Below are 24,815 nucleotides of genomic sequence, written 5' to 3' on the forward strand. Positions count from 1 at the left end.
TACTGATACTTGTGTAGTAACTGGTTAAAATTCTTTACTCACGTACAATTGAAAAGTAGGCTACAGGCTCAGAAATGTACTCAAAGTATAAAGTAAAAAGTATCCCTATATGAAGTAGATTTCTACTGGTTGTTTTTTTGCAAGGCTAACTGAATCTTGCGTCATAATGATAAGAAATAAAAGAATCGATAATTCCCCTCAAATGCAATACAACTAAAGTAACGAGCCTGTTTTGAAAATGTAAGGAGTAGAAAGTACAGATATTTGTTTTAAAATGTAAGAAGTTAAAGTAAAAAGTGGTGAACATTCTACTTTAGTAGTAACAAAGTATTCATTACTTCCCACCTCTTAGCAACAGTTATGATTAAAGAGTCCAAAATGCCATCACTGAAAAGTTATAGATGCCCAGGGGACAACAGAGAACAACAGAAAGCATGTTTTAGTTTAAATACTTTTAAAATTGGTAATTTTATCAAAGTCACTCTTGGACAAACAAACCTGTAACTCTTTTCGTTTTCTAGCATCGGTGGTGTGTGTGAGTCAGGAGCAGTAAAATCACACTAAAATGTTGAGGAGCAAATGACCAGATGTTCCACTTACCTTTAGGTATTTCTCCAGAGGCTGACTCACCAAACCTCCAGACACCAGATCCATGGAAATGTTGATGTAGGCCTTCTCTGTCGAGGACTGCACACCATCTCCACACAATAAAGGGACAATTCAAATGTAAAAACAGAACTTATAACAAGGTATCCCGCTTGTGTCTTTGTAAAATCACAAAACCATGCTTGGTATAAACATGTCATCAAAGGTATCGCCTTTCTTATCCATCTATCGTATATACTGTTGTGTATACAGTATATCCAAGGTCATGGTTTACAGGGTTACTTTGTACAGCCTACATTTTAAGCCCTGGTAAGAGCAAACATGTTTGTGTCCATGGTGGTGCTGCTTTTGCATCTCAGAGGAGGGAGACCTCTGCTGACACAGGGCCTGGTTGCATGCTTGTTTGCTATAATAACAGCCATCACGGAAGCATATATATTAATATATATATTTATACTACTTATTAGCATACTGAATTTTATACTTTTGGTATGACATGAAAACAACTAGGTCTAAGTATAACGACCTAGACACTGTGAAACTCTATAAGCATGTGAAGTATTGCAACACCAAATGATTGCAGCTATTCATCCAGTATGCTAACATTGTTAGCTTATTGATTGCTCATATAGCACAAAAAAAAACGACATAAACAAACAAACTATATATTTAACCGACTTGTGGTTTTGTTTAACACGTAAATGTGTTGATATTATATTATTAATACTTTTCTAGAAGCACAAGCAGATGTTGAAAGGTTCATGGTAGCTGTATTTGGATAGGATACGCTGGCAGCCAGGCAGCAGAAGTAGAAACAGAGTAGAACTCTCCGACTGTCGCCTAGCAGCAGCAGTAACAGGTGTGGCTCCGCCGTAAAGTTTGTCCCTTCCCGGCTGCCGGCGGAGAAGTGGCTCACGTCAACAACAGAACTGTCAGAAGACAACTTCTGCTTTTATTGCGCTGCACTGATTCGAATATTAAAAAAAAAATGTCATAGCTCAGCGTTTCTGTCGTGACAGCTACACGCAGTTGTCCGGACGCATTGCCTAGGTGACACATCACGGATCACCGGGACGTTCTCCGCGAGTTGCAGTTGGTGAGTTTAGTTAGCTAGCTTATTTAGTAGCGGTAGCATTAAGCTAACCAAGTTCTGTTTATTAGCTGCAACACCACTTATATCGATAATATACGAGCTTAGGGTTTGATTTATTGCGAATGCGTTTCTCTATTACATGTTGTTACACGTATACGTGACAAAATAATCAGTGACAGAAGAACATGTTTGCTGTTAATTGGCTAAATGAATCCATGTTTACGTAAACGGCTTGAAGGGATCTGATTTGGTGACATACCGAATCAAGTGAGCAATATACGGCGATGATTTTTGATAGATATATTTTAATGTAAAGCACGTAAGGAGCACGGAGCTACAATGGCACAACTCTTAAATCGTTTTACTGGCTGTTGAGTTGTTGTGACTTGCCAGGAGAATCCAGTAAAGTTCAAAAGTTACGAACTAGTTAAGTAACGAACTAAGCGAGCACACTAATCTTAATTCAAGCAAACTGGTGAGGACTGTGAACTGCAGTTAAAAAAGAAAAGCTAGAATGTGGACCATGAGTCTTTATATGTTGTCAAAAAAGATGTCAACATATTAACAACCATATGCTTGCAATATACATGTGGTCATGTATCAATAACGTCACTAAATATTCACTGTAATGGATTACCAATGTCGACCAATTCTGTTGTATGTTTGTAACACACTAACATTAAGCCTCTCTTCAGAATTGCAGAATAATTTCTAACATGATGAAGAATATTATTCTTAAACTGAAATTTGTCATTGCACACACAACACTTACAAACTGTTTTTCACTCTCTCTGTTGTTGACAAACAGGTGTTTTACAAAGAATAATCAATCGAAGCCAGATGAACCAAACACGTGTCAAAACAGCACGGAGGGTTCAAAACTGATATGTTTTGGGGAGTCAATAGAAGATAAGAGCTTTGGAAAAATGCTAATGAATATGCCTTCACTATCCTCTGGAATGGAGCGTCTGAAGTGATGGAGAACAGAGAGGAGAGGTAAACACACACACACACACACACACACACACACACACACACATTGGCAACCTCCACTGGTAGCATGTTGAATACCAAAGCAAGCCAATGCCAAATTATGTTTCCTTTAAGTGTAGATGCAGGATTAGACTATTGATCGCTCAATCTCTCTCTTAAATAGTTAAACTTATATGTAGCGGCGGGCTGCACGGCGGTGTAGTGGTTAGAACTGTTGGGTCACAGCAAACGGATCTGGGTTCTAATCCAGGTTTGGGTTTCTTCTGTCTGGAGTTTGCATGTTCTTCCCATGTTGGCGTGCGGGTCCTCTCCAGCTTCCTCCCACAGACATGCAGGATAGGTTAATTGATGAGCGTGAATGGTTGTCCTGTCTCTATGTGTCAGCCCTGTGATAGACCAGTGACTTGTCCGGGGTTTAGCCTGCCCAAAAGTCAGCTGGGATTGGCTGCAGCCCCTCGTGACCCTGAATAGGATAAGTGGTGATCGATAATGGATGGATAGTGTATATATATAGCAACTTTCATTCCATTTGTTTAGTTCAAATTGCTTTACAAGTGACAAACTAATAAAAGGTGGTAAATAATGTTTGTCAGTTTTATATGTTTATGTTAAAATGTCTGGCTGGCAAAGCATAGGCTATTGCTAACACCTGCAGAAATAACATGGACCCAAGTCAGGCCCGTGTTTCTGCCTGTGCATTGCATGCAGTATATTTTTGTCCAGTTGAGTGAATCATTTGCGGTTCTCATTCTCCACCCTCAAAAGACAACTGCATTCCAGGGCCTTCAAGTCCTGACAAAACAAGTATTAGTCTATGGATGAATGAGATGGAATTCAATTCAACTGTGAGATAACTCGTATTGGTTTCACCTAACCACAATAAATGTCAGCATTAGAAATCATAGGTGGTTTCTGGACCTGGATGAAGGTTATACTCCTCTACTCAGGAACATTTGGCCTGAGGTAATGTCTACATTTAAGCTCTGTGTCGGGCTAATGTGAGTGATTCATTTGCATGCATCATTGCAGCCCTGCAGATGAGCGGGCCTCCACGCCTCCAGAGCGAGGACTGCTCTACTCCTGGCAGTCAGCAGGTTGTAGAGCACAGCTCTCTCCAGAGCGGTTACTGCTGTCCAGGCCTGTCGTGCAGACCACCCTGGGAGAACACCATGGACTCCTGCTGACACAGGGTTAGTGTGAGTGTTTGTGTGAAGGGGACAGTAGTAGTAGACTGTACAATGTTTCAATGGAAGCAGAATCTTGTTGTGATTTTAAAACTCTGATTCTCAACCTTGTGAATATAGCACAATGTTGTAATGATTAGTCTGATATTTTGTACATGTTGCCGCACTAGTATGGGAGACTTTTTCCCTGTGTGTGTGAAAACACTTTTAAAAGATGTGGGTCAGACAGATTTGAAAAAAGCATCCCCCCCAACCAAACCCATCTCCTTGGCTCGTACCCTCCATCCAATCCCCTCATCTCCCCTGCTCCTCGTCATCCCGCCTCGTCCCCTCCCACTCCCGCCTGCCGAATCGTGGAACACTGAGGGGAGGGGTTTGGTTGGGGGGGGATGCTTTTTTCAAATCTGTCTCAGAGGCTCAACTGATTTTCAGCATGTAGACCATAGCTTTAAGAGTTTTGAGCATACTTAATATATAATAATATTGTGAATCACAATTATTTTGGCCAGGATAATTTTACATCATTACATCTTCAACAACAGCATTCCTCCTATTTCTACCCTAAGCTACAAATTCTAACCGAATTAGAGGCATTGTAAAGTCAAGATGACATAGTTCAACTCAGTTGTTGCTGTCTTCCAGATGGACATGTGTATTCCTTTGGAGAGCTGCTGTGGAGGGATCTGAGCATCCCTGTGTCGGCTCCGATGCTAGAGGTCTCTCTCCTGGGGAGGACGGTGGTCCGTGTGGCTGCTGGTGGTTTCCACTGCGGAGCGCTGAGCGAACAGGGCAATGTCTACATGTGGGGAGAGAACACTGCAGGACAGTGTGGGCTAACTGAGAGGGGCACAGTCACCAGCATTACAGGTTGGTCAACACCTTACCTCATCCTTCTTTCCTTTATAACCACCCTCCCCTGGTTGTTTGTCCTTCCTACCAGTCCTACCCGCTGTTTGCCCTAAGTACTTTTTCTTCTGTCACTGCACCTTCTGCATGTGTTTCTCTACATTTTATTTTATTTAGTCCGTTAGGAAAATCTATGTTGGGCAAGCTTAACTTATGTAAAATATCCGTTATCAGTTTCAGAGCCTTGCCCGGTCACTGTAGTGGACAGTGAGGTTGTTCCTCCAGCAGTGGTTCGGGTTGTGGACTTGGCTCTTGGACGGGAGCACAGCCTGGCTCTGACGGCCCAGAACGAGCTGTGGGCATGGGGCAGCGGCCACCAGCTTGGCCTGGTCACCAAAACTTTTCCTGTGTGGAGACCCCAGAAGGTAACTTGTGTGAAGCTCAATGAATTTCACCATTCAAAATTCAGTCACATGTCATCAAGTCAGAATGAAAACCATTGACTCAGCCCTGTTTTGGGTATTGAATTTTTTGTCTTTGGTGAGTCAAATCTGGCGAGAGAGAAAACAAGACTCATATACTGATTGATGGTCAATCAATGGGTTTTTGTCTGTGTTCATGTGAGCATTTGACAAAACTCTTTATTTTAATTTAATAAACACGTTTGTGTTATTATTTTTATCTCTGGCACAGGTGGAGCACTTGGCAGGCAGACATGTAATTCAGGTAGTTTCACTTCCTGATATCTTCATTGCCACATTTAAATTCCAAAAAAATACGAAGTTCTGTATCCAGAAATACCATCTTTATTTATTTCCTCCAGGTGGCTTGTGGTGCTTACCACAGCCTGGCACTGGTTCGCAGTTTACCAGCACAGAGTAACCCCAATTCTTCTGAGAAGAGGGAGCGGGGTCAGTCACCTCACTATTCAATGACCGAAAGGGAAGATGCAGTTGATGCTGGTCAGTACTGTCCACTGGGGGTGGAGCTGACTGATGTCATGACAGGCGAGGTAACTATACTCCACGGAAATAAAATGACAGAATCTGTGTTCATTTAAGAGAGCACTGATTGATGCCCTTCTTTGGTTTGCATTCCCAGACCTCTCCCAGACGAAGAGACCTCAGACGAAGGTTCCAACCTGGGGGGAGGTTAGTTGGCAGCAGCCCTGGCTCTTCAGCTGGTTCATGTCCATTTTCTCAAAATGACAAATCTAACACTAAACAGTACGGTATTACAGAAATTATTGTTCTCTCTCTTCTTCCCCTCAAATTCAGTGTTTAATCGTATTCTATTTCTGTTTTTTTCTGCTCTTTACCTTCCCTCCATTGCAAAAATTCAGGACAAATCTTCCAGTTGAGCACGTGCATCCCCTCACTGAGGCAGACGGCAGCCCAGAGTCTCACCCATTGTCAGGCTGGAGAGCAAAGAAGAACTCGGCTTACCCTGACCAGTTGAAGCTTCAGAACCTGCTCCAGAAACTCTCGAGTCAGTCGTTGGAGGTCCGCCACACCACGGGGCCAGGAGATACCGACTCATTGAGCAGTTACACTTCAGGTTGGCAATACAGTTGTTCTGTCTGCCTTTGTTTTAAGTTTATTTATTTATTTTTTACCTCAGTCATATCTTTATCCCTGTGTTCTTTTGCTTTTTTGTTCCTAAACGTGTTTAGTAATTTTCATTAGTTTCTATATTTGTTCATAGCTGTTCATTGATATTGCCATTTTGTATTCCATTTTATTCCTTTGTTCACTTTATTGATTGACTATTTAGTCTTTTTTATTTCTTCTAAACTGTTTTTATTCCTTCTCCCCTGCCAACGTTCTCTCCAGACGACAGCTGTGTTTCCTCAACTCCTTCCACGGATCTGTTGACTTCCAGTTATCAAGAAGACTCGCCAGTTAAGAGTCAAACCAACCAGTAAGACGTTTTCAGAACATGTTTATTACTATTGTGGTATATCTTCATTTTATTCAAACATTGACCAAAAGTCAAGCTTAACTGGAAACAAAGGATAGGGGGTTTTCATCGTCAGTGTATCTGCTGCGTTATCTTTGACCCTTTTTCCTACAGTAACAGCGGAGTGGCCGTGCCTTACTCCTCCTCCCCTGTGTGTTTGGAAGAAGTTAAGCTTTGTCTGGAGGCAGAAAAGCAGGCACTGCAGGGGAAGAAGAGCACCAGCCTCACAAATATAAACCAGAAGGGGAAAGCAGCATCAAACAGGAGACGCTCTCTGCCAGGAACACCCACCCGTGGTAGGGTTTAAACAACTTGACCACACCTTTGGGAAATATTTACTTTCTTGCCAAACGTTAGATGGGCTAGAAGATTGATACCGTAAGCCCTAATTATGGAACCAGAAGGCTATTAGTTTAGCTTAGTATAAAGACTGGAAGAACCTGTTCCACAATTAATATTTATCCATCACCTAAGATGTACAGATATGAGATTAGTTTCTTCTCCAAGTGTGCAAACGCACTTCTCGTACATGATCTAATACCAATGAATGATGCAGAATTAGTGAAATGTGTTCCCCTGTGAAGGTGCAGCCTGGCTGACAAGGGAGAAGAATGTTATCTCCATCAGAAACACACAATACTTCTGGCTGTGTTTGCCTTTCACTTTGGCGCACAGAACAATAATGGGTTCTCCTGGATCTGATGTTATCAGCTCAGATAACTGATATAGAATTCAAGATCACAGCATACACATGCTCACACGATACATGAAGCCTTATCTTCAGATAACATGATTTGCTTTCTTGAGATAATAATTAACTTGTTGTCAGGAGGAAATGAAAATGATTCTACTAACTCACGGACCACGGGACTTGAACCACTGCCGCCTACACATAAGTCAGCGCTATCCATTGTGCCACAGTGTCATGCTGTTGAATTGTAAGGAAAATATATTTTCAACTTTCACTTTCATTCTGTGTTACGCATTGATTCAGACAGCAGTTGCTTCCCACGCCAACCCTCCGTTGCTGCAGCTGTGTTGCACCATTTTCTTAGGATGTGCTCGTTTCCTCCATAAACGCAAAGTAATATCTCCAACTCTCGCCTGGTTGCCATGGAGACTCGTAGTATCGGAGCTCCATTGATGATGGCTTTGTATAGTCAGCTGGCGTGCGTAACACACGCTCAGTTCAGGGTTAGGCTCAGAGTTTGTTAAACCTGCTTTCTGGAATACACCCCTGCTCTGTGCCTATACCTACCCCACCTTGACAGATTCACACAGCTCACTGCTGGCTATTTTAAGGATACAAGGTTTTACAAGTTTGTTCCAGAGGAGCTCACTAACTCATAAGGGTGTGTCCATACCAAACCTGTTTGGTGCAGTTTATATATGCCCATGTAGAAGGGTTTATTTAGACCGGTGAAAAGTATATATGACCTCTGGATCGGTTTGTTTGTAGAGACACATCATGTGTTAATTATAAAAGCATTCGTGGTCTTGACAGATGCTCATATGTAACTTGTAGTTGATGGTTCAGTTGGTTGTAACAACTGTTAGCAGGGCTTTACCATTCGATCATATGTTTTTCTTTCAGGATCTCCACGGCGACAACGACCTTGTGCCTGCAGGCCATCTCCTGCTGGTCGGACCCAGGCTGCAGCACCGGAGGAGGCATGCGACGGGCTGCCGTCACTGGAGACAGAGGTGTGGAGCTGGGGTCGTGGGTCTGAGGGTCAACTGGGCCACGGAGATCAGCTCGCCAGGTGTGGTCACACAAACACAGTCATATAGTCACTGTATGTGGGCTGGGCCACTTCAAAACTATATATATATATCTGTGTGTGTGTGTGTGTGTGTGTGTGTGTGTGTGTGTGTGTGTGTGTGTGTGTGTGTGTGTGTGTGTGTGTGTGTGTGTGTGTGTGTGTGTGTGTGTGTGTGTGTGTGTGTGTGCAGACTCCAGCCTCTGTGTATCAAGTCTTTGACAGGGGAGGAGGTGATCAGAGTCACCGCAGGGTCACACCATTCACTGGCTCTCACTGCTCACTGCCAGGTAACACACACACACACACATACACATGCTTGAATGCACGATTGTAATTCTAACCAAGTCTAGTACCAACTGAACCAAAATGTCTTCATTTTCATTTTCTAAATGGTCCTCACAAAGACATAACAACAAGAGCACATATTCAGAGTTACACCAACTAACCTACCTGTATCTGGTGTTCTTCAGGTGTACTCATGGGGCAGCAACATGTGTGGACAGCTTGGTCATGTCAACAGTCCTGTCACTGTACCTCAACAGACAAAGGTACAGCAACAGTCATGTCTGTTCTTTCATTCAGTACTTGCCTAATTTGCAGTATTTTACATGTTTAGTCCTCTATTGACGTATTTCTTCAAATGCATATTTCAGTGATTTACACAATGAATTACTCAGTCACTAAGTCGATTGTTTTATGCCATATCCTGCCACCATGTTCCATAGAAAGCTATGACTGAAAATGATAAATGAACGTATCATTAGGAGGGTGAAGATCGTATTGAAAAAACATACTCGAGTACGCATGAATATGGATGTAAATTGAGTGGGAAGACAAGATATACTATATGGTACATTTTATGCCAAATTTAGAGTAAAGTTATCAGGTTGTAGTCACACGAACAGGTCTACAACACACCAGTAAATGTCATTCTGGCGGTCCACTGTAGCTCTCTGATGGTCTTCGGGTTTGGGACGTGTCAGCCGGTCAGAGCCACTCCCTCCTCCTGGCGGATGGAGACTGTGTCCAGCCGGTCCTGTTGTGCTGCGGCCAGCAGCAAGAGCCAGCGTCAACACAGCATGAGAGGTCACGCCAGGGTCAAAGGTCACCCAACAGAGCAGAGAGTTATACAGTCAGACCCACCTTGCTGCCCTTCTGCATGGAGGTTTGTATGTCCCACAACTGTTGCTGGTTTTCCTTGAATGGGACTGACTGACAATAGTGGAATGTATTTATCTTTACACATTACTCATACTTCAGTTTGGTTGAAGTACAAAAAGTCTGCTTGAAAAGTTAAATGTGCTGTATTGGCAGGAGTCTTTGATTAGACAACAGATGCATAGTACAGAGCCAGTAGTCATTCACAGCTGCCATTTTGAAATCTGGTGGGCATTAAAAAGTACAGCAACATTACAAAACTTTGAAAGCAAATAGAGGAACCAGAAATGCTGGGATGAAATAATAAAGTAACATGTATTTCTTCTGTGTGTAGATGGGCTACATTAGCAGTGTATGCAGTGGTGGTCAGAGATGTGCAGTGTTGGCAGACCAGAACCTCACAGGTTTTATCTCCGCTATCCATGAGCTGGCCTCCAGAGAGAGACAGTTCTACTGCTGGTTTAGCAGCGTCAGGAAGCTCCTCCTCACGCCTCTTCGTAACAAAGGTGAGAAGGGCTCTGATTAATTTAGCACCTATAAGTATTATTGTTGGTTTTGAATATGGGAATTAAATGTTCCTCTTAAACTTAAATGACAATGAGATATATGAGATTGTGGCAAATGGAAAGAACTGTGTGTAAAATACAACAAATGATCTGAAATAATGCATGCATGATTCAAACATCGAGTAGCAGTGAATGAAGTTAATATGTGTGCGCTCTCGTCCACAGAGAGTGCGTGTCCATCGTTGGGTGAGCCATGCTCTCGTCTCTTCTTCTCCCTCTGTGAGAGTTTTATTCGTCTGAGCGTCCTGATCGGTCAACACTCCACATCACTCAGCTACGTCCTGCATGATGTGCAGCGCTGTGATGTCACTTCCCTTCTTCTGCTGACGCACACTGAGCACTTCCTGGACATTTATAAAGAGTAAGGTTCACCTGTTTGTCTCAGCACACAAAAAGCTCATAGTGTATTTTTAATACAGACATCCTCATGTTTCTTTTTGAAGATGTACAATTTGGGTTTTTAATCTCCCTGCTTTTGTGGATTTTTCCAGTTCTTTTAGTATGTTTTATTCCAGGTCTCACAGTGCTTTCTTGTGCTTTAATGTTCCAAATCATTTTGTGTTTTATTCTACTTTATTTCTCATAATGCCAGTACAGAAACTGCATTCAGCTCTTATATAACAGAATCTAATTATTTTACATACTGTATGCTTTAATAGTTAAAAGTTACATTAAATACAACCATGTATTAATTGTCTCCATGTTGAAGCTTGCTTAGGCAACATTGGAGAAACCAGCAAGATTACGAGAGTGTTGAAAATGAGAATCAGCCCAGTGTTGCCGACTCAGCAGACCTCGCTTCATTCAGGCCGAATGAAATGAGTGGATTGGTTTATTACCGTCATGCCTCAGATATCACATTTCTTTTCTTCTTCTTTTTTTTTAAAGCATTTGACTTATTTATTGCTGTCAGACTATGACAAAAAAGATTTCTAAAATACCCACCTGAGATTTAAATACTAGCTTATATTATTTGACTCGATGTTAAAATCTACTTTTGTAACAATTGACAGTCAAACTGTAAACTAATTTACCCGAGTTTCAGTATTCTGCTCTTTGGGCTTGTTTGAATTCAGTTTAATGTGTTTGAGACACAAAAAAGGAAGGGAGGTGTTTTTTCCAGAACAAATATGATTCATTAAATTACATAGTTTCTGTTGACAGGAGAACAGTAAATTGTAAGAAAAGATATGAGATAGAGGGCACAGTGTGTTCTCCCGTAGGACATTCTTGTTCATTCAACATTTTTATATTGTATCAAGTATGTGAAGTCAAATGAAAACCCAAAGTAACATCTCTCTCTTATCTCACCTGTCTCTCTCCAGGTATTGTTCTTCGGTTGGTAACTTCCTGGTGATGGGTGGATTCCGATCACTCAATAAACTCTCACTGTAAGCTCCTTTATTTTTTTCTTTAATATTTCACTTGAGAAGTCCTGTTCACCTTGACATTGCCCCAAAAGAAACGCACACTAATTAGACCTCCAGCACTGAAACCGTTCTCCATTATGCTGATGATTGTGTTTGTGTTAAATAACCAGCTCCTCTGTGTTTTTCCACCTAACAAACCATAAGCTGAAAACAGCAGAAAGAGTTACCAATCAGCTCCAATCAACTGAAAACATACACTTTTGGATGAAACTGCTGTGATTGTCTTATTTTACTGTGTGTCTCTGTCCAGTGAGCTTTTAGGCTCTCAGCAGACCATGCTCGCTCAGCTGTGGGGATCGGACCAGTCCGTCAGCAGGGATGTTGATCTGGTTTCCTTGTTGTACTGGCCTCTGCAGCAGCTCCACCAGTACAGCCGAGTCCTGCTCAAACTGGCAGCCTGTTACGACGTGGTGAGGAGGAAACTCCTTCTCTTTGTTGTTCTTCTTTCTGTTTACAGTTTTACTCTCTATTTCCACCACACCTCTCTTTTGATTCCTTCTTTTTCCTCTCTCTTCCACTTTTTAAAGATCGTTTGATTTCCCACGTTTGAGCAACTTTGTGTATATATACCTATCACTTTCATTTCAACATAGATATTGTAGCTTAATATAACAATATGTGGTGCTCTCCATTTCTTTTTGCTGGTAATAAACATTCAAATCAATTGTTTCTCAGTCTCTTTAACATTCGTTGAGGCTATTTGCGGATCAAAGTGACATAGTCTTCTAATTTTCTCCTATTATAGTAACATATTATAAAAATATTGCAGTCTTGACAGAGGGTTATGCTTTCTTGTGTTCTTTGTTGCTTTTTTAAATGAAGTCAGTTCTCATCAAATTGACTACAGTTCAGAAAAAATAGAATGTACTTCTCTATTTTAAACTATGATCTGTTAATGACCTGTTATACTTTCATAAGAGCCGACCGACCAAGTGGACTCTTCTTTATGTAAAAAAAAAAAAAAAGAAGAATTCTAAAAGGAAAGAAAAAAACAATAAAATCTCTCCCTTTTTCTTTTTCTCACCAAGTTAACTACAGAGTATCAGTTCCTCCACCAAGGCTGCAGTCAGTATGACTCCCTGTCTTTGTCCCTGTCGAGGGGGAAGAAGCAGGCTGAAATCACCCTCCACTTCTGGAAGACCCACTCTGGAAAAACTACTGTGAGCACAACTCTGTGTTGAGTTATTTAGACCTGCTATCTTCCTGTTTGAACTGTTTGGGTGAGATGACAAGGAGTATGCTCTTGAAAATAATCTCTCAACTGCTTTAGCTACTGTGCTTGTGACATTCAGTTCACTACTCAGGGATAACACTATTCCTGCACACAGGATACAGGATAAGTTCTTATGTTATCATCCGATATTCTTCACTAAGAAAGCTTTTTGCCCTTGACAGGGCATTTGTGTAATTGCACAAGCTGTACAACTCAAGTACTCTATCTTACAGGATAGCTGAGGTTTGGTCAGGAGTCAGGTTAGTGTTAGTCTCATAGATGTGTCGAGCAGAAAGCACAACTCTCAAAACAGCACAGGGTCGTATTATATCTGTCATTAGTCCACTAGCTGCAATTATTCAAGAGACGGTAGATAAATAGAGAAGTGCTCAGATGGAAAGGTCTGAGAAGCCAGAGCAAAGCTGCAAATGTGAAAGTGCTGATTGTCTTTATCGGTTCGTTTTCTACATAAAGGAAGTCTCAAGGTGGTAAATCATAAATGCAGCATGTTGTTTCAACATTTTGTTCGATTTTAATCAGCAAATATATATATATATATATGTGTGTGTTTGTTCATCAGGAGGTCCTGCGTCTCCCACAGCGTCGTGTGGTGTATGAAAGCAGCAACAGATCTCTGACTTTGCAGAACGCCGGGCGGTTCTCCAACCACTGGTTTATACTGTTCAACGACACACTGGTGCACACGCAGGTACACACACACACACACACACCAGAAAATCTGGACAACAATAGTTAAATGACATATTTTGGTAGTTTACAGACAGAAAATAAATAAATCGTTATCTTAAATAAGATTTGCTAACATTGCAGCACAATTGACCAATCTGAAAACTTTTTAAAAATGAAACTTCAAGTTGTCTTACAGTGAACTGCCATGGTTTAAATGGTGTAGTACACAGAAAATCCACAGGATATGTGTTAGTCTTGTTCAGACAAAGCTTCCCCTGGATCAGTCTTCCTGGTGTTTCTGGACATCTACCAACATCTAAGTTTCTATCTGTACATTGTATCTTTCATCCACTCAGGGTGCCATTCCCTCTCAGAGCCTCGTAAGTATATCAGACACGTTTACCAAACTTCCCCTCCAAGCAACCAGTTTAACCAGCGTGAGCTTTGTGCTGCAGCAGCATGGGCAGGCTGGCCTCTGTTTAGTGCTTGCACTCTGACAGGTTCACATGGGATAAGGAGACACATTAAAACATGTTAACACAGGATTTTTGATGATGGATTTGATGGACATTTTTCGGTTCCGAGTTTAGTAGGCACATCAACCTCAAAGTAATGTATTTCAGACCGAGAGCCCTGCAACAAATCCTACTTTCATGGAGGATTATAGTTTTCTTTTCTGATATATTAATTCCCAGCATAGTGTTATTCATTACTATTTTGCCCACCCCAATGAGGATAGACTAACTGAATACATTCCAGGCTTTGTTATATCGCACACCTTAGCACTGCACATATCTTGTGCTAATATTTATCTTGTACAAGCTGTTCTGATGGCTGATTCTGAGCTTCAGCTGCTACCAAACAGGCTGCTGTGTGTGTGGAGTTGGGTTTAGACGTGTTTGCAAAAGTAACATTAACTAATTATAGGTGAAAATAGATGAGGTCATAGTCACAGTAGCTCTTGCTGGTGAGCGGATGCAACTCATTGTTTTCCTTGTCCTGTGTGTCTCTCCCTCTCTACTTGTGTTGTGTAATTCAGTATAAAACAGTTTGCCCCTGAACTTTAACTAATAGTTTGCCTTCCTGTTGTTGTGGGGTGGTGTGTTAATAGACGGCAGGTGGTGGTGAATTCTCTCTGTGGTTTGGGTTTGTGATTTTTCTTTTATCTTTTTAAGTATCAGGAAGTGGTGTACACCAATAAAACAACACTGATTTAGTTGTCTCAGATAATGTGAGGAGTATCAACATCTCACATCTGTAGAAAGATGGTGATAAACACCTGAAACGCTGCTCTGCCTCTCTGCAGTTCTCCACACATCACGTCTACCCTCTGACCTGTCTGTGGGTGAAACCAGTTACTGATGACAGCAGCGGACTGTGAGTTTGTTGCTTTTCAAAGTCCGAAATATCAATGGCAAACCTAACTTTTCTCTAAGAAGAGCTAGTAAAAGCAGGTATCCTCAATTCTTGTTTGAAATGATCAAACATCTTCCATCGTTTAGCTTTTTTGCGTTATCGACTCAGATTTAATTTATTAAGTTGTAATATCATTCTATCATCGTGTATAACATGTGTGAAAACATTTCACACAAAGTTAATTGTCCTTGTGTTGTGTGTCTTCAGCTATGCCATCAAAGTTACATGTCCAGAGGAGAGTTTCACCCTGGTGGCTTCAACACCACAAGAGAAGGTACATCTCTGGTTCCGACACATATTACCTAGAAGTTGCAAGAAGTTTTATACCAATTGTGTTTTTTGCAAGTAAAGTTGCATAGTTAGAAAATGAAGTACTAGGACATGTTATGATCAATAGTGATGGAATTTGTGAATAAATAATGACAATGTCTTGTCATTTTCAGTGGCTCAGCATTAGTGGCGTAATTCTATTCAGTGTTTTGCACCATTAATAGCACTTTAATTTTTGTTTTTGGCCTTCAGGTGCAAGCATTAAATACAACTAGCTGACACTAAAAACAGCTTTCCTGACATCCTGATGAATACTTTCAATTTTCCATCTGGGAGATTTTCTTGCTTAAGGAACCACATTTATTCATTCAGTTAAGCTGATTTGAAACAGCAGTAAACGAACAGTTTTAACTGCTCAGTTCTTAAGTCCTCCATGTTTTGTTCAGTTCTGGTTTTGACGTAGCGATATATACTAGTTATATACGTCTGATTCCTCTCTGAAACTAGTGCTACTGGAAAAGTAAATTTGCGTAGAATGTGTGACTAGCAAATTTTTTTAGTTTAGTCACGAGGCACTGAAATGTCCGTCTATGCACAATGATTATAGTGTTTTCTCAGGATTTCTCTGCTCTGATTCGGCCTCAATCTGCTTCGGCCATTCTTTTTTTAAAAACTCACTATTCTTTTTTCCCTCCAGAACAAGTGGCTGCGGTCTCTTAACCAGGCGGTGGATCAGGTGCTGGGTGGTGCAGGTCAGGGGTCGTCTCCGGGGTTGGCGGCAATGTCTCGCACGGCCTCTTACACTTTCACTGGGGAGGGCCGGCATAAAGACGCCCACTACACTGGCGGCTGGGTTGCAGGACGAGTTCACGGCAGGTTAGAAAGCATTTCCCCATTTCCATCTCTGCACATACAGTGTGTGCTGAAAAATGTTTGCTTATGGGTGTGTTTATGGAATGGTTTTTCATCAGCTCCATTCATTTCAGGACAAACGGAGACCATTTCTCTTTGTGTGATAATATTAGAAGTGAGGTTTGGCTTTGCTGTTGGCTTCCCGGCTAAAAAATAAAAGAGAGACGGCACAGTAGCTAATGAAATGACTACAGAGTGTAAAATGGGCCTTGTTGAATGTATTTGTCTTTACAGAGGAACCATGAAGTGGCCCGATGGACGGACCTACAGCGGCAACTTTAAGAATGGACAGGAGGATGGGTAAGCACTTCAACCTCATGTATTACTTGAGTGCTGGTTAAGATGTAATGTTGGTCCTTTCCAGGATGAACTGTGATCAGAAGTTAGAGTGTTTAAAGAAAATAGTGGTAGTTATTTTGAGTCCTGATACTTTTTTTAACATCCATTACGCCCGAAACAGTGAAACCTGCTGATGGTTTTTACTATTTATATCTGCATGATGAACTAGCAAATATTAAATGTGTCTTAACATCTCTCTGTTCTTTCTCTTCCCAGCTATGGAGAGTGTAAAATACCTAACAAAGCATTGAAAAAGCCAGACAGCTACCAAGGATGCTGGAGAGATGGCAAGATTCATGGTTTCGGAAAATACAAGTCAGTACATCGTGTCAACCACGCCAGACTTAGAGCCACATGAACATCTGTGTGTGTATTCATGCCATGTGGGTTCAACCTACTGTAGGTATGCCAGCGGCGAGGTATACGAGGGCTGTTTCTGTGATGGCCAGCGGCACGGTTATGGCATGCTGAGCTCCGGTAAACTGGCCAAGAAGTCCTCCAGCGTTTTCATTGGCCAGTGGGTCCACGACAGGAAGACCGGATACGGAGTCTACGATGACATCACCAGGTTTGATTAATGGTTTGGCTCAAATCTGAAAAAAACTTCGCATTATCACACGAGTCACTCCTGCTCTCATGTGCTCTTCCCAGAGGTGAGAAGTATATGGGACTGTGGTCGGACGAGCTGCGGCATGGCAGTGCTGTTGTTGTCACCCAGTGCGGCGTTTACTTTGAAGGGATCTTCAGAGACAACCAGATGTGTGTAAGTTTACCCTAAAGCAGGAGTATTTGATGAAAGATCACAGAGTTCCAGCTACAAAGAAAGGGTCTGAAGGCCTTGGTGGAAAGCAGAAACATTTTGAAACACTCACTCTGCAGACAGAAAGTCATCTCTAGCAAACTGTCCACACACAGTAAACAATCGATTGTTCTATGGCGATGCACCACTTTAAGACTTAGGTGCCAAATGACTTCAGGCAATGCTGAACATGTTAATGAAATAATAGGAATGTGTAATTGTTTATTTATTGTTTCCGTCAGGGTCCAGGTCTGTTGGTGTCAGATGACGACACAGCTTTCCATGGGGTGTTCTCTGACGACTGGACTGTCAACGGGAAGGTAGAAAGCTATAGCAGTATGTTTATAATGCAGCCTAAAAACCAGCCCGTCAGCACACCATACCATCGCACTCATGGCTATAACGTTACTGGTAACTTAAAATTCCCTGTCTCTGTCTCTCAACCACACACACAGCGGGTACCAACAGGACCCAACCATAAGTAGGCTGAACGGAGCAAACGGTGTTGGCAGACTGGCATTAAATAAAATCACTGTCTATAGGTTAACTTACATCAATATATTAACAGGTTCAGACAGGACTTGCCTAGCGACTCAACCAACCAGCAAAATGAACTAAAACTGACATCCCTACTATAAACTCTAATCGTTTTAAGTCAACAAAAGATGCCTAAAATAGCTAATTTGGATATAAAAATAAGAATAATTAATTGTTAATTGCAATCAATTTAAAACTGATATAATTTCATAAGCATTGGTGACTTTCTTCTTCGTCTTCTTCTTCAGGGTGTTTTATCCCTGCCTAACGGTGACTTCCTGGAGGGCCTGTTCAGCGGAGAGTGGACCGCAGGGCTGAAGGTGGATGGAACGTACACCAAACCGCCTGCAGACGAACCTGAAAACAAAGAGAGAAGCAGCCTGCTGTAAGGATTATTTTGTACTCTTTTAAACCTGGAATCACCCTGTATCCTGATGTTCTATACAAACACCATGTGCAAGGTTCTTGTCTATCTGTTCGTGTGTATTCATTTCTGTGCCTTTTTGATATTCATGTTCACATGTTCGGGCGTGTTTATCCATTGTGAATATTATTGTGAAGTCGACGGGTGTTTTACTGGAAACAGGATATTCAAGTGTCAGACAGAGTTCCTATCATCCAGTGCTCATGTCGTGTTTGGTATTTGAAAAATGTTTAAATGTGTGCATGTGCAGCAGGGTGGGTCAGTATGCGGTGCCTGCCAGGCAGCGGTGGCTCTGCGTGTTTGATGAATGCTGGAGTCGCCTCGGCTGTGAAGCTGCTGGGAGAGGAGACAGGAGCGCAGCCTGGGACAACATCGCCGTCACCATAACGACTGCACGACGACAGAGGTAGATACAGCAGCACACACACACAGAAGCAAGGTGCAACCCCACTGTACGTGACCAATTCACATCGCCCCACCCCCTTCTCCACCAGCTCCACACAAGGGTGTTTTATTGACGGTAAAGCAGCAGTACAACAATGTTTTGATTGATGATTGTGAGGTAAATTAATGAGGGGTAAAAAGCTGTTTAATATGCTGTTCAACTAGACATTTATGTCCTGTCTGTACACAAGTCGCCGTTCCATTCAGCTTGATGTTTTGTTGCCAGACTTGTTGCGTTCAGTGCATCGATAGATATACAGCTTCATATCAAATTAAGTGAGTGTATGTTTGTGTGTGTATTTGTAGCCCAGATCTCAGTCGGTCTCAGAGTAAAGCATTGGAGTGTTTGGAGTTTATTCCTCTGCATGGAGAACCAGTGACCACCGCAAATTATGACAACATACGGAGATACCTCATCAAGGTGTGTGTGTGTGTGTTTGTGTGTGTGAGAAACTGTCTCTGTCATTTTGATTATTAATGTTTTTTAATTTAATGATTTGTAATGTAGAAAGCATTTACATGCATCCTGATACAGCAGCCCAGCGATACATTAGTTAGTGCTTCTAGAGTTTTTCCACCCTCTACCTCTTCATATAATGTAGCAGCAGTAGTAACTAGTTGAATCAACACCTCTCATATTACACTTCATGTTTTATAGCTATCTATACTAAACTAATAAACTGGCTAAACTGTGTGTGACCGTGGCTCTGTCAGGCGTGTGAGACGCGTCACCACCCTCTGGGCTGGCTGGTGGAGACGTTGGTGACGGTCTTCAGGATGACGTACGTCGGTGTGGGATCCAACTGCAGGGTGCTCAGGCAGGCTGTCCAGGAGCTTCTGGCCTACCTCACACATTTCTACAGCATCGTCAGGTTGATCAAAGTCCAAGAGTCCTCACGTGATGTTTTCTACGATGCTCGGCACACAGCCTTCTATAAACCTGCACCTAGTCTACTTTGTCACTTTTCTCAATTCCATAAATTGTTGCCTGCAGGTTTCTGTTTCCAGGGCTACCAGATGATGGCGGTATCATCCCTGACCCCCCTACCTCTCCATCTAAAAGCAGACATTTCTCTAATGTAGCAGAGCGAGGGTGATTGTCACACTTGTATATATGAAAAAATAGTCTTAAAGGCATTGATGTGTATCTGAACACATCCAATTATTAGCTTTCAAGAGCCAAACAAGCTCGTCCATATATGCTATTGAAATAGCTGTGGTTGAAGTGTTCATAGAGCCTTCATCTCCCTTTCTCTCCTCCTTTCTGTCCTCCAGCGGTGTTGTCGTGGTGAGCTGCTCCTCTCTGCTGCTCCCTCAGCTGCTCCCTCGCCTCTTCCCTCCTCTCTTTACCCTGTACTGCCTGCAGGAAGAGCAGGAGGAGGCTCAGTACTGGGAGCGCATCCTCCGACTCAACAAACAGCCCGACCAGTCGCTGCTCAGCTTCCTGGGAGTGCAGAAGTGAGTGTGTTCATTCAAACACACACGTGTTTTTGCACACCTGCAAATGCTATTAAGATCAACAGTGTTGTTTAAATGCCTATAAAATTCACCTCTAACGCTGTAGGTTTCTCTTCTAGGAAGTTCTGGCCGGTGTGTATGTCAATTCTGGGAGAGAACAAGCAGGTCAGATACTTAACATTTTCTCCTTCTTCATGTCGCTTTTCTCAATTTCTGCACTCCATTTCCTCCGCCAGCTTTCAATCCACCCATCCATCCCTCACACACATCACCTGTGATTTCAACATAAGGCTAAAGTGTGCTGTGCTATCCTTTTTTTTTTGTTTTGTCTTCTGTAACATTTTCTTTTATAACTTTTATCGCAGATTGTGTCCAGCAGTAAAGATGCCTGCTTTGTTTCTGCTGTTGAGACACTCCAACAAATCAGGTAGCTGCCCTGTGACCTGACTTGACATAATTAGTGATGTCACTAAGCGTGACGTGACCACCTGGTACAGTGTGACGAGCAGGTGTCCAACATCTTAGTGAATCTTCAACGATGAGTAGGATTCGTCGGATGTGTTATTAAATACAACTATCAAAGGTAGCACCATTGGGCACGATTTGACACCTGGACGCTACATTTTTATAGAGGGTGACGCCCAGAAACGTCCCAGGTGCCAACTGTTCATCTGGATATAACTAACACATTCACACACAACCGCCACTTCCAGTCGGGGGATCGAACCCCAAAACTTTTGTTCGAAGGACGACCCACTCTACCTCTGAGACACAGGCGCCCCAGCAATCCAGAAATAGATTTTTGTTTTTTTCCTGGAATACTTTCATTGCACAAACTAGCACATGTTGGATTGATTTACATCTATTCTTATCATCACAAGATTGCAGGCGGATGGAGCGAGTGAAGGGCTTTCAATCACTCGTTATGAAGTCCCATTTTAAACGTTAGACCGCCAGTACTGAAACAAGAAGTACTGGATGCCCATCCCCCTCACCTGACAGGATAGGGAAACATTGAAGGTGTATTATTTCGTGCATTAATAAATGTACATTTCTCCCTGCACATGCAGCAAGACCTTCACTCCGTCAGATAAACTCCTCATCATCCAGAAGACGTTTGAGGAATTGACCCAGGAAGTAAAACCTCTGCTGGATAGCAACTTCCTGTGGTGCATGGATGACCTGTTCCCGCTCTTCCTCTATGTGGTGGTCCGGGCAAGGTGTGTTACCCAGAACATTGAGTGGTCAGTGAGTGGACGCTGCAGGCTGGTGACTAAACATGTTGCATTTCTGCTCCAGGATCAGGAACCTGGGAGCTGAGGTCAGTCTGATAGAGGATTTAATGGATCCCAACATTCAGCACGGAGAGATCGGAATGATGTTCACCACACTGGAGGTGGGACGCCCCAACACACATTACTCCTTAATCAACTGGTAGAAATACATTTAGAGGATTGTGCAGCCTTATATGATACGTGTGCAGTATATATTATGCATTATAATCATCATCAGTCGTTGGTCCTCCTGTCATTTAAATGAATCTGCTGCAGGCCTGCTACACCCAGATCCAGCTGGAGACGGCTATGTAGGAGCGGGCAGAAAGATGCCACACAGTCAGCAAACAGCAATGAAAGCACTGCCAGGAGACACACAATCGGAGCTACCAGAACAAAACCAGTCAAACCACCAAGTATTCTACTGGAGGTCACTGGGAAGCTGCACAGACAGACAGATGGAGGAGGGCAGAGCGTTACTCCTTCACCTTCTGTCAAACAGGAAATGATGTCTGACGCCTCCTTCACTGTTGATCCTTTCAGTATGTTAAAGTACACCAAATCTTGTTTTTTTTTTTGTTTTTTTCTATGAAGACAGTTTTCTTAGGAAAGTAACACATCGCCCCCTTTTGGACATGTTGGAAAACTTCCCCATTATCTTCATAACAACATTTGATCAGATAAGATGGTTTTGTACCACACATCAGCTCAGTGCTCATTAATATTCATCAAAAGTATTAAATGAACCTTTTCTAAAGGATAAAATAATTAGATTATACAGTAATGTCCCTGTGAAGTGTTGCACTGTGTATTACTCCAAGCAAAGGGAACCGACCACGTCACTGAGGAACTCTGAAATATGAGAATTAGGCATAGTTACTGAAACCTGAAATACTAATGTAGATATTTTTTTATGGCCAGCTTCTCCACAAAGGGAACTTTAAAGTTTTAAAGTCGTAATTTCTGTCTTTACATGTCATTTTTTCAAGACAAAATTACAACATTGTGCTGTTGGTTTTGTAAAACGCAAACTATTTTCTTGCACCGGAGCACGTTTTTAGCACTCAAAGTAACATGAGCACAGCGTTTTCATCACATTTTACTGAGCCCAGAGCAACAACAACAGACTTAGATGGAGTTAACAGCAGATCCTGGTTCACCACTGGATTCTGCTTTTCCAACAAAACACTCCAAATTCACCCAGTTGGGTGTGATTTACTGTCCATGTGAAAACAAAGCAAACGGCTTTATGAATTTAATGCCTCAGATGTGGCTTCATTTCTCATGTAACTGTATGTTCCTGCAAATGTAATTTAAAATGCCAACTGTCTTAACTTTGTTTGCATATATATGCAAAATACTCCTTCAGTAGCATCCCCCCTCACTCCCTAAACTCATTTACATCCTTGCACATCTTTTCAATGGATGGTGTTAAAATGATTTCTATTTATTCTCATTGAACGCTTGTAAATTGAACTGTAATGCTAATCCTAGTAGGACAGTAATATGGTACTGCACAGGGAAAGGGTTTTGTATTTAACCTAATATAAGAACACTGATTAGAATTATCTGGTGATATTTCATTCAGTGTGTTATTTTAATTGTACAGAGTCTTTTAATGTTGCACTGACAGCTTTTTAGTTTAGTTCAGCCAGGAGACTGTTTGAAGACAGATTATATTAATTCACATTGTGAGGTAGGACATTTTAAACATGGTCACTATTTTCTTATGAACAACTGCACTTACTTAAACAAAATAATATGCTATATGTGCAATTTCAACTATTTATTAGAGATGTTTTAAAAATATAAAAACCTATATCTGGAAATTGGGTATCAAGTATGGAGTCAAACTTTTACTTTCATCTGAAATCCAAAAAAAGAAAATTGCTGAGAACTACTGATATGTTTAGATGTAGTCCTGCTGTCATGTTACTGACTGTTGATGATCTGAACTTGTGCTTTTATGAAAGCTCACATTGAAACGCAGAATTCAGCTTAAAAAAAGCGATACAGCTGTTGAATTCAGATCGTTTTCTCTCTTTCACTGTTTCTGAAACGTGTTGGTACTGTATTTATTGTCACTCAAGTTTATGCAGAATGTAGGAATGTATGTTAGGACAGTTTTCTGTCTATTTGCTATAAAACGATTGTGTTTCAGTGTTTTGTGATACAGATGCAACAACAAAGGATGGTTGAGACAAAAGCATTGAGCTCCATCGGTATCAGTTCTGAGAACCATTCTTCATCACTTCATTCACGGTTTTACTAATATTCACTAAAAGGAATGACTCAGAAAAAAAACATCTTTCTGAATTCTAAAATGAATTAAAAAACAATAATTTTACGCACACATAGTTTCTAAGTTTTGGGCTCAAACATCTAAATCAGGTCATGGTATTTCATAAATTACTTATTTTCTTGGAGGGTTCACACTATGAGGCTATAACCTCACTGAATGTATGACTTGAGTGAACTGAGTCTATATACATATTTTTTTTACTTCATACCTTTTGTAGAGAGATCGTCAGGAGAGGTGATTGCAGACTTAATGTATTTTGATAGAGAAATAGGAAATGAGAATTGAGTTTGTTCAGAGACGGGCATTAAATTTGGTCTAAATATGGAAACGCCTCCTGATTGTTTATTTCTATTCTTTGTGATCCTGCGACTTGTTGGAGAATAACGTGAGTTAAAAAGCTGTGGTGACGGTAGAAGAAAGACCTTTAGTCTGGGTCTCTTTAGCAAGACTTTGAACTGCAGAATTCAACAGAGTGACTGTTAGTTTCTAATAGCACAGTCAGTGTGTTTTGCTCAGTAACAGTTATGTTGGAGATGCCGGGGATTGAACCCAGGACCTTGTACATGCGAAGCACACGCTCTACCACTGAGCTACATCCCCCTTGTGGCTGGGAAGAGACTGAGGGGGATGGTGATGAATCTAGATTTTTAAAATCTCAGTATTAGGTGAACCAAAGAGAAACCAGGTTACTGAGTACTTTTGCCTTTGGTCTATTAGTTGGATTGATGCTGGTTAGCCAGTCAGTAACCTTTTACTGCTCAACCCATGGTAGCCCAGTATCCCCATTACCCCCCTTATTTATCCCAACATACTTTCTTAAAGAGTCTGCTCCATATTGACACCAGTCTGCCACTTATTTAGAAATCTCTTCTCAATTTAACCAACTTGTTGATGGATTAATTTGTTTGTTCAGTCCTTTATGCCAGAGATCTTCAACGGGGTTGTGTGACCCCTAGGGGTCCACATAGTAACTGCAGGGGGTCCCGAAATATGATATGATCCCAAGCTTTATTTCTTCCAAAAATCTAAGTCCAAAATTACACATTAACAAAAATACAATAAGCAAATATAAATCTTCCTTTTTATTCAATGTTAAGAGGTCAAATTGCGATGTAGAAATTCCAATATAGAAAAAATAT

The 24,815-nt window shown here is 41.6% G+C and overlaps 1 protein-coding gene across 5 annotated transcripts; it reads left to right on the top strand.

Moving 5' to 3' along the window:
- The first annotated feature begins 1,524 nt into the window (after nucleotides 1-1,524).
- LOC311021644 (alsin-like) lies at nucleotides 1,525-24,004 on the top strand. 5 transcript variants are annotated; one of them, XM_084022325.1, is made up of 41 exons: nucleotides 1,525-1,702; nucleotides 2,508-2,695; nucleotides 3,722-3,882; nucleotides 4,519-4,743; nucleotides 4,957-5,147; nucleotides 5,416-5,448; nucleotides 5,546-5,734; nucleotides 5,824-5,873; nucleotides 6,065-6,279; nucleotides 6,555-6,642; nucleotides 6,796-6,977; nucleotides 8,276-8,444; nucleotides 8,635-8,731; nucleotides 8,915-8,992; nucleotides 9,394-9,609; nucleotides 9,937-10,108; nucleotides 10,334-10,529; nucleotides 11,494-11,559; nucleotides 11,849-12,008; nucleotides 12,627-12,758; nucleotides 13,392-13,520; nucleotides 13,858-13,881; nucleotides 14,808-14,878; nucleotides 15,125-15,191; nucleotides 15,885-16,063; nucleotides 16,334-16,399; nucleotides 16,655-16,753; nucleotides 16,842-17,006; nucleotides 17,090-17,201; nucleotides 17,480-17,557; nucleotides 18,023-18,159; nucleotides 18,449-18,604; nucleotides 18,949-19,063; nucleotides 19,357-19,514; nucleotides 19,637-19,735; nucleotides 19,918-20,100; nucleotides 20,220-20,265; nucleotides 20,466-20,527; nucleotides 21,171-21,320; nucleotides 21,400-21,496; nucleotides 21,651-24,004. In XM_084022325.1, exons 2-41 carry the CDS (start codon nucleotides 2,676-2,678, stop codon nucleotides 21,687-21,689), a joined length of 4,872 nt encoding a protein of 1,623 aa, XP_083878451.1. In that variant the 5' UTR covers nucleotides 1,525-1,702; nucleotides 2,508-2,675; the 3' UTR covers nucleotides 21,690-24,004. The 5 variants fall into 5 exon arrangements, 4 of the variants coding, with proteins under 4 accessions (XP_083878451.1, XP_083878453.1, XP_083878452.1 ...); XM_084022327.1 differs by having other exon boundaries at nucleotides 18,452-18,604; XM_084022326.1 differs by having other exon boundaries at nucleotides 6,796-6,974.
- Nucleotides 24,005-24,815: the final 811 nt, after the last annotated feature.

This window comes from Eutrigla gurnardus (assembly GCF_963514095.1).
Source record: "Eutrigla gurnardus genome assembly, chromosome: 12".
NCBI lineage: Eukaryota > Metazoa > Chordata > Actinopteri > Perciformes > Triglidae > Eutrigla > Eutrigla gurnardus.